Source organism: Piliocolobus tephrosceles, chromosome 2 (assembly GCF_002776525.5).
Source record: "Piliocolobus tephrosceles isolate RC106 chromosome 2, ASM277652v3, whole genome shotgun sequence".
In the NCBI taxonomy this organism is placed as follows: domain Eukaryota; kingdom Metazoa; phylum Chordata; class Mammalia; order Primates; family Cercopithecidae; genus Piliocolobus; species Piliocolobus tephrosceles.
The window spans coordinates 40,583,410-40,593,524 of NC_045435.1; the positions used below are offsets into that span (position 1 = coordinate 40,583,410).

Genomic DNA, 10,115 nt, shown 5'->3' on the forward strand with positions numbered 1-10,115 from the left:
AGCATGTATCAATCCTTTTTTCCTATTTATTGCTAAATAGCATGCCATTTCATTGATATACCACTTTTTGTTTACTATTCATCAGTTGATGGACATTTGGGTTGTTTCCAGCTTTTGGCTGTTATGAATAATGCTGCCAGAAACCTTTATATTCAAGTTTTGGTGTGAACATATGTTTCAGTTCCCTTATGTGCATACCTGGGAGTGGAATGGCTGGGTTATATGGAGTTCTACTATGTTTAACTTTTTGAGGAACTGCTAAACTGTTTTTCAAAGCAGCTGTACCATTTTATACTCTCACCAGCAATTTGTGAGGGTTCCGATTTCTCCACATTCTCACCAACACTTGTTATTGTGTCTTTGTATATAGCCATCCTAGAGGGTGTGGAGTGGTATTCATTGTGGGTTTTGATTTGCATTTGCCAATGGCTAATAATGTTAAGAAAATACTTTTTTTTTTTGAGACCGAGTCTTGCCCTGTCGCCCAGGCTGGAGTGCAGTGGCCGAATCTCAGCTCACTGTAAGCTCCACCTCCCGGGTTTATGCCATTCTCCTGCCTCAGCCTCCTGAGTAGCTGGGACTACAGGCGCCCACCACCTCGCCCGGCTAATTTTTTGTATTTTTTACTAGAGACAGGGTTTCACCGTGTTAGCCAGGATGGTCTCGATCTCCTGACTTCGTGATCCGCTCGTCTCGGCCTCCCAAAGTGCTGGGATTACAGGCTTGAGCCACCGCGCCGGGCCAAGAAAATACTTTTTTAAGCTGGTAATTTCATCTCTGAAAATGAAGGAATCCATGAGATAAACTGGACTTAATTCATCTTGACAAAAGAAAATTAAGCAGTAATGAAAGAAACTGGAGCCTTAGCTGAACGAAATTATGTTTTCCTGAGATTCAGATAGCAGAGAAAGGGAACGCTGGGGTTGTCAGATGGTACTTTAGACTGAGAGAGGTAGAGTCTAAACAGTTCAGATAAAAGATAGGCATGATTCTATTTCTGAGACTCTTTTTGTTTTAGATGGAGTTTTACTTTAGTCACCCAGGCTGGAGTATAGTGATGTAATCTCTGCTCACTGCAACCTCCACCTCCTGGGTTCAAGTGATTCTCCTGCCTCAGCATCCCAAGTAGCTGAGATTACAGGTGCTTGCCACCAGGTCTGGCTAACTTTTGTATTTTTGGTAGAGACAGGGTTTCACCATGTTGGCCAGGCTGGTCTTGAACTCCTGACCTCAGGTGATCCACCTGCCTTTGCCTCCCAAAGTGCTGGGATTACAGACGTGAACCACTGTGCCTGGTCTTTCTGAGACTGTCAAGTGGAATATAGTTCACATGTGATGGAAAGTTTGGAAAATTTTGGTTCTTTTATGTATACTAACAATCCCCTGCTGAATGAATCCGAAGATATATTTCAAGAAACCTATTCACCTGCACAAGGAGCTCAGTAAATTTGTGTCTACAAAAAAAATTGATAAGAAATATCAATATTTCTTATTATCTAATTATAAGGAATATCAATAATGAAAGGCAAATATGGAAGATTATGAGATTATAAGATTACTATCAAGAAGGCAAAATCTTAAAGTCTTGCAAAATGTGCTGAAGTCAAAAGGGCTTTAAAAAAATTTATTCAGAGTGAGGCTCACTATTAGAGGAAGATCATAACCAAAGAAAAAAAGAAAGGAAAGGAGTAAAAGAGAGAGTGGGGAGGGAAAGAGAGAGGGAGAGAGAGAAAAAAATAGAATTACTGCACCCCTCTTTTGAACCCCTGTCTTTTCCAGCAGGTAACTATAATTCAAAGTGGAAAGGCAAAACATAAATTAGGGGACACATGAAGCCCAAGTGAGCTCTCAGGTCTAGATTTCCAGGCCCAGATGAATTATGGTCCCCAAAGTTTCCCTTTTAGCCACAAGATCTTGTCCATACTTCCAAACCTTTCATTCAAGAACTGCTGCAGTCTGACCCCCATTTTATTAGTTTATATAAGTTACTGTCTTTGGAGGAAAGATTTGAGTTTCAAATGGACATAGGTTGAACGAGAAAGATACTACATGGCCGTGTGTGGAAATAAAGAAGATAGAAGCGATGTGTCTGAACCTCCCAGAAATCCAGAAAAAGCTCAGTGACTCAGCCCCATGGGAAAAGCAAGAAATGTGGCGCAGTGTCACCTCTGGAGATGAAAACTGGAATGTTACCGGAGACCAAGGGTGTCTCAAACAGCCACATCATCTGGTCATCGTCTGAGAGCAGAGGACCAGAATCTGTGTAATGTTCTACCATTTCTATACCACAGCTTCCTTTTTCTTCTTCCTCTCTGCTTTCTGTGATTTCACTTCTACTCTGCAGCCAATCATCCAGATTCCTGTCTGTGCAGTTTAAATCCTCAGGGAAACAACCTCAATTGACACGGCATATTTCCAGTCCCCTATTTAGACACAGCTTTTAGGCCAGGACACCTCAGAAGTCACTGGCTGCATCTTGATTGGCTGCCCTCATAAGAAACGTTTTTACCTCTGATCTCAAAAGCTGTGACCAGGCATTTAGCAGGTCACGTGATGCCACCACAATCACCAATGTATAAGAAACCATTTCTGAATACTCCCAGTGGGGACTGTGGCCATGGTTGGTATCTCAGTGCACTTATCCAATTCATGGGCCAAATTTATCATCTACTTCTTCCCAATAAAAATCTTCAACTCTTGCTGGTCTAGCTTTACTCACCTCCAAACACAAGATTTGCTCATCCATTCAGTCAACATTGATTATATGCCTACTATTTTTTAGACACTGGAGATATACAAATGAATGAGATGTAACACTTACCTTTTAGGGTTCATGGTCTAATGAAGGAGACATATATGCTAAATACATGTGATATATGCTAAAATACAAGCATGTATGTGATACTGTGGGAACACTGGGAAGGGCAGTTCCCACTTGTTTTTTGGGGAGGAGAGGAGAGGAAAAAGGGCATTGGATCAAGAGTGGGGGTGAGTAAGAACCACTTGTCCCAGCAGGAAGGGCATGCAACATTCAACATGGCTGCAGTGTAGGGAATGGAGAGCAGTGGAAACAGGGCTGCTACAAAGGTAGGTGGAGCCACATGAGGAAGGGCGTGTCTACACTTCCCTCCACCTACTTCCTAAGGATGCATCTAAACTCATTTGACTGTCTCTTTGCTCCTCTAGTCCCCACATATACCTAGAATACTCTTGGTCACAAACCATTTGCTTTGCTGACTCTGAATCACAGTTTTGATGCTTTAGGATATAATTTTCTCTGATAGAGCTGCCCTAGCATGGCTACTGCCACCAGCTGGCTGTAAAACCCTTTCTCATAGGTGTAGTCACTTTACCAAGAGCAGAGAATATGTATTTCCAAGACTTTTCCATTAAAAAAAAAAAGGTCTCTGTTTTAAGTAAATAGAAAACCAAAGAAAATTGTTTTCAGGAAAAATAAAAAAAAAAAATACCCTACATGCAATAAGGTGAAAGTCCCCAGGATACTTAGACACTGGAGATATATAAATGAGTAAGATGATTAAAAAGAGGGATTCAGTAATTCTAGTTTAGATAGAATCGAGTAGATTTTCATGGCTGAAGAAATGTTTCTGCTATCCTCACACCCACTTCCTTTCCTTCACACCAAAGCTCTTGCCCTTTATCTTCCAGTACCGGCACCAGCCTACTGTCCCGAGATAGGAGAGGCTCCATGTGCTGAGTGAGCTACTGGAGAGCTGGATCCCTGGTCCTTGGTCCCTGGCCATGTGTGCAGCAGGCAGAGCACTCTCAATGCGCCTCTCTGACACCCTCTTTCTCCGGCATTTCTTGGGAGGGTTGGTCTCTCATGGGAGGGGCTGTAGATGGGCCTGGAAGGAACAGGTTGGGTGAGGATAGTAGAATAAAGAAAGAAGGGCTCTGTTGTTTTTTCTACTGTTGCTCCAGTTCTGCCTCAGTTTCCCTGTTACCTAGATTATAGCATGGTTTAAACCTTGGACTTACTTTCCTCCAGTCCAAAAGATAATTTTCCTTCTTAGAATACTATTTAAATGTTCTTTCCTTTTCCTGAGCAATTTTAGAGTTTGAAAATCCAAACTTAAGATAAAAAAATGGGTAGCAGTCCACTTGTTAGGTGTCTCTCTCATTCCCATGACTTACCCAGCTTAAGTACTGCCTCTCCGTGAGACCTCTGCTACCCACGCCTGTCCACCTTCATTTTCCCCTTTTAAAATTCCTATAGTATTAACTCTACATTCTCCCATTTTGACATTCAATTACATAATGCCCTGAGTTATTTAACTACTCTGTGTGAAATGAAGATTTTTTTTTCCTTTTGTTTGACCCCCAAGCCTGGTCCTATAGCTCTTTACACAGTATATGGACCAAGTAGGTGTTGAACAAACTCTTGCTAAAAATGAAATTAACCCAGTAAACATCTGAGTTCCACTTTACCTAGTCCTGTAATAGATGATGGCTTCATTAACCTCTTTCTCCTGCTGTCTAATGGAAACTAAAGACAAGATTCTGGTGGTGACAGGGACAGAGTTAACTCTTAAATCTGCTCATTGTATTTATTTAGATCCTGGCATGTGCCAACTTACATGAGGTTTAGAGCTGGTACAGTGGAGGGGGCAACCAGGAACTAAAGGGCAGAGACAAATAGGCTCGTTTGCTTACTGGTAGTATGAAGTTGGACCAGCCCTAAGCCTCTCTAAGCCTCAGATTTTTTTCATCTGTGGTTCAAAGAGACCTGCATCACTTCCCTCCACCTACTTCCTAAGGATGCATCTAAACTCAAATGGCTTTCAGATACAGTAACACACTGTGTAAATTAGTAAAGCATATTAATATAAGCGATTCTTACATCAATAATAATAATGGCTAATGTTTATTGCTTACTGAGTTCTTACTGTGTTCCACTGTACTAAGCACTCTACGTTTATCAACTCATTTAATACACCAACCCTCTGAAGTAGGATCAGCCCTCCATATCTACAGGTATCGCATCCATGGATTCAACCAGCTGTGAACTGAAAATGTTTTTTTTCAAATGGATGGTTGTGTCTGTACTGAACATATACAGACTTTTTTGTTCTTGTCATCATTCCCTAAGCCATACAGAATAACAACTATTTACTTAGTATTTACATTGTATTAGGTATTGTAAGTAATTTAGAGATGATTTGAAGTGTTTCTGAGGATGTGGGTAAGTTATAAGCAAAAACTATACCATGTTTTATAAGGAACTTGAGTATCTGGATTTTGGTATCCATGGGGGGCCCTGGAACCAGTTTTCCCCACCCCAGCACTGAGGGATGACTGTAATATTATGATTCCCTTTTTGCAAATGAAGAAACTGAGCACAGAGGGCTTCAATAACTTGCTCAAGATCTCCCAGTTAGTAGTAACAAAGCTGGGATACATACCCAGGTAGTCAGCTATGAGGTATCTATGACTGCTTTAAACAGGAAGAGAGGATTTGGGATGAAGGGACAGGAGAATAAATGTAATCCAGTAACTTAAGGCCATCTTTTGGGGCAGCAAACAAAGGAGAAGGTGAAGCTTCTGATTCAGCTGGCCGATAGCTTTGTGGAAAAAGGCCACATTCATGCCACGGAGATAAGGAAATGGGTGACCACGGTGGACAAGCACTACAGAGATTTCTCCCTGAGGATGGGGAAGTACCGGTACTCCCTGGAGAAAGCCCTAGGAGTCAACACAGAGGTAGGCAGGGGTATTGCCCTTTGGGACATCCTCCCTTCTCATTTCCCTGAGCACCACTGCCCTCATCACCATGGAAGAAAAGCATGTTTCCAGAGCAGTTCTTCTGAGCTGTTGACCCCTAGAGCACCTGTCTTGTGTGGCTTTTCTAGTGGGGAGTGCTGGGTGGATATTGCTGATCCTTTAACCTCCAGTCCCCTGTGATTAGTACTCTATACATTACAAAATCAACTGGCCAGTAGTAGGGCCTATGGCTACAGAACAGAGTTTTTCTCTGTATAGACTTTGAGAACGAAAAGCTTTATCTTAGCTTCATAAATACCATCTTCCACCCAATTATGTTAATTGGCAAATGATTAGAGTGCCCAGTATATATAATAGTGCTCTTTCAAGAATAAGGGGTGCAAATTGTACAAGGGTTATTTGACATTTCAACAGAACAGAGGTATAATTTGCCATGAACCAGGGAAGACGAACTTTTAATCTCTTCTTTATAATAGGGGTTAGTAACCTGTGAATTAAGAGCTTAATACAGCCTGGCAATTTAATCCTAGGATGTCTAATTCTTAAATCTTCAAATAGGCTCATGATCTGAAGCAGAGCAGCCTGGAGAGTGAAGTGGCCAAACCACCTAAAGTTGAGAGAGTTAATGTCTCCCCCAGGCTTTAATCTGTGAGTTTTTATCTAGGAAGTTCCATCATATATAAATACCAAATGGTGGTTAAAATTAGTAGGGATGAGCAATGAGAAAGTTCAGTCATTGTTCTGTTATTTAGCTTTCTGTTTCCAAGGGAAATTGCTTGTTTAAATAAATATATTTGGTTTTATTATTTTCTTTTGACAAATGAACGGTTTTATATCTTTATGTGTTTTTGTTTCACATCTATTTTAAATGGTTAAGAATCAGTCTTAGACCCATTTATGAATGCATTTAGATTTAATTAGGACCAAAGGCCTTGGGGAAATAGACACATAATTATCAAATGTGTTTATTGTTTTTTCTTACTGTGGATATTTACCCTAAACATTTGACCTGAACATTTTATTTCTCTCTTATTTGAAAAAATAATAATGATCCCATGAAGAACAGTGCTTCTGGGTGTGAGTCTGTAAGATCCCTCATGTTTTTATCCTCCATTATATCCTTTTTTCCCCCTTTTACCACCTCCCTCAACTCGAGTGAGTTGCTTTCCCAAAGCATCACAAGGTGACCTTTGTGATCCCTCCATGTGCAGGATAATAAGGACCTGGAGCTGGATATTATCCCGGCAAGCCTTTCGGATCGGGAGGTCAAGCTGCGGGACGCCAACCACGAAGTCAATGAAGAGAAGCGGAAGTCAGCCCGGAAGAAAGAGTACGTGTTGGCTTCCGCCGCGCTAACTGGCTCCCCGTAACTGTGGTGGGCTTTCACCGCCGCTTGTCCCTTTGGATAGCTTAATATGTCCTCGTGGCCACCTACAGGGATTGGGATGAACAGACATAATGTTTGCATTGAGAATATGAGTTCCCTTTGAAGGCTTTGAAGTCTCTCCAGTCTGTCCTTCACCTGAATTATCTTCATTTATTAGTAACTTCCTAGACAAAATTTTCCTCATAGATCTTCACATTGTACTTCACAATGTCAAAACTCAACATGGAACAAATCAAATATTTTTTCATCTCCTCCAAATTTTATTCTCCTTTCTGATTTTCTTTTTTTAACATTTTTTTATTTTTTTTATTTTTTGGGACAGAGTCTCCCAGTGTCACCCAGGCTGGAATGCAGTGGCATGATCTCAGCTCACTGCAATCTCTGCCTCCTGGGTTCAAGCAATTCTCCTGCCTCAGCCTCCCGAGTAGCTGGGATTACAGGTGTGCACCACCATGCCTAGCTAATTTTTGTATTTTTAATAGAAACAGGGTTTCACCATGTTGGCCAGGCTGGTCTCAGACTCCTGACCTCAAGTGATCTGCCCACCTCAGCCACCCAAAGTGCTGGGATTATAGGCATGAGCCACCATGCCCAGCCTCTTGCTTCTGATTTTCTAATTCCCATCAATAGTGTCACTAATTTTCTAGTTTTTTTCTGAATTATTTGCAAAAACTTCCCACAGCTTTCCTGCAGCTGGTCCCTGCCCAATTCACCTGCACAGCGATGCCGGGTTTACCTTTCTGGAGTACATTTTATTATTGCTAATACCAATACTCTCCTGCCACCAGCACCTACACTTTTTATGTCCTGAACATTACATAAAGTGCCTTTACACACATTTTCTCTTTGTATCTTTCTATCAGTTCTCTCAGGCAGCTAGGATTATTCCCATTTTACATATAATAGGACTTAGAAAAGTCAAGTAACTTTCCCCAAACCACACAGATGGTGAGCAATGAAGCCAGAATTTAATCTAGCTTTGACTCTTCAACATTCTTTGATTTCTTTCCATTATGTCTGTCACCAGCTTCAAATTGTAGATGGTTTGCTACGACCCCCAGAATAATGATAAAAATCCTCAAGGTACTATCCTTTGGTCTCATCTAAGTCAATTTTACTTCAAAATACTTCCTAGTTCAGATCACACCCTTCAGTCAGATCATTTTCACTGACTCCTCTCAGGTCTAAGAATAAATTGTATATAATTGAGAATGCTCTGCTAGCCAGGCGCAGTGGCTCACATCTGTAATCCCAGCACTTTGGGAGGCCGAGGCAGTTGGATCACCTGAGGTCAGGAGTTTGAGACTAGCCTGGCCAACATGGTGAAACCCTGTCTCTACTAAAAATACAAAATTTAGCCGGACGTGGTAGCACACGCCTGTAATCCCAGCTACTTGGGAGGCTGAGGCAGGAGAATTGCTTGAGGCCGGGAGGCAGAGTTTGCGCCACTGCACTCCAGCCTGGCGGACAGAGCAAACTATGTCTCAAAAAAAAAAAAAAAAAAAAAAAAAAAAGAGAGAGAATGCTCTCCTTTCTCTTTGTTATTTTCCTTTTCATTTCCTATCCTTTTTTTCCTATTTGGTTTTATTTTGCTCTCTGTAAGTCCTGTTGATTCTTTAAAATCCATCTCATATCATATGCCTATATAAATCCTTTATCTACAACCCCCACTGTCATTGGCCCATCCTTTATGAACTCCTTTACTTCTTTTCTGTACCAATTCCCATTTTACTTATTCAACCAATTCTTAAGCTAGATTGTATGCTCCGTGACAATAAGAAGTATTTTATACTCTCTTGTATGAATCAAGGGACTAGAGAATAATGAAGATAATGTAATTATTGATCAAGAAAAGCTTCTAGTCAGGCAGGGCACAGTGGCTCATGCCTGTAACTTTGGGAGGCTGAGGTGGGCAGATCACCTGAAGCCAGGAGTTCGAGACCAGCCTGGCCAACATGGCAGAAACCTGTCTTTGCTAAAAAAAAAAAAAAAAAAAAAAAAACTTAACCAGGCATGGTGGTGTGCACCTGTAATCCCAGCTACTCAGGAGGCTGAGACATGAGAATCCCTTGAACCCAGGAGGCAGAGGTTGCCACGAGCCAAAATTGCTCCACTGCACTCCAGCCTGGGTGACAGAGCAAGACTCCATCTCAAAATAAAAAAGGAAGGAAAAGAAAATCTTATGGAAAATAATTGGATATAGAAATTAAAACCTTGAGGGAAGGACAGGACGTTATTTAAAATCACAAAACAAATAAGGACTGTAACATCAGTTTCTTTACTTGAAGTTCAGGGATACACCATTGGGCCAGAAGAAAATAAGGCATGCTTTAGGAGGCATTCCAGTATCAGATGGTCCCTGCCCTGACTTGATCTAGGTATTCAGATTTCAAAAGGAAGAAAAAGATGCTTGGAAATTGGTCCAGTGAGTGAACCGTAGATGTTAGAATGTAAAGCTGCCACCTAAGTTTACTCCTAGGTCAGCAATAGCCCATGAGGAGATGAGGCAGAGGAAAATACGCAAGAAGAGAGTAGAGGATGCTGAGATTCCAACATTTTGGAAGAATCTGAAGTAGCTGAGGTTTTCATAAGTTGAATTCTGTTTTCTCAGAATAAGAATGAATAGGGATCAGAATTCATTTAGCAAGCTGGAACCAACTTATCACTAGATTCCTGCTTTGCTCCCTAAGTATCTCAGCACCACTTTCAGAAACGTCCTGACTCCAGGTAGGCAAAACACATTTTTCTTCTTTGGTTGTTTGGTAGGAAGTTGTCTACCAACATTTCACTCTAATCAAGAATTACAGGGCATTGGACAGGGTAAGCAATGAACCGTGCCCATCTCATAAACCATTTCTTTTTTTTTTTTTTTTTTTATACTTTAAGTTCTAGGGTACATGTGCATAACGTGCAGGTTTGTTACATATGTATACTTGTGCCATGTTGGTGTGCTGCACCCATGGCACAAGTATACATATGTAACAAA

At 41.2% G+C, this 10,115-nt stretch overlaps 1 protein-coding gene across 10 annotated transcripts in view; it reads left to right on the forward strand.

The window, feature by feature from the left end:
• Window positions 1–10,115, forward strand: part of KALRN (kalirin RhoGEF kinase) — a 645,945-nt gene that overhangs the window by 373,092 nt on the left and 262,738 nt on the right. For all 10 annotated transcript variants that reach the window (XM_023214983.2, XM_023214975.2, XM_023215000.2 and 7 more), the window contains 2 exons: window positions 5,539–5,721; window positions 6,954–7,072. In XM_023214983.2, coding sequence (XP_023070751.2) covers window positions 5,539–5,721; window positions 6,954–7,072 — 302 coding nt within the window. The remainder of the gene's footprint in view (window positions 1–5,538; window positions 5,722–6,953; window positions 7,073–10,115) is intronic.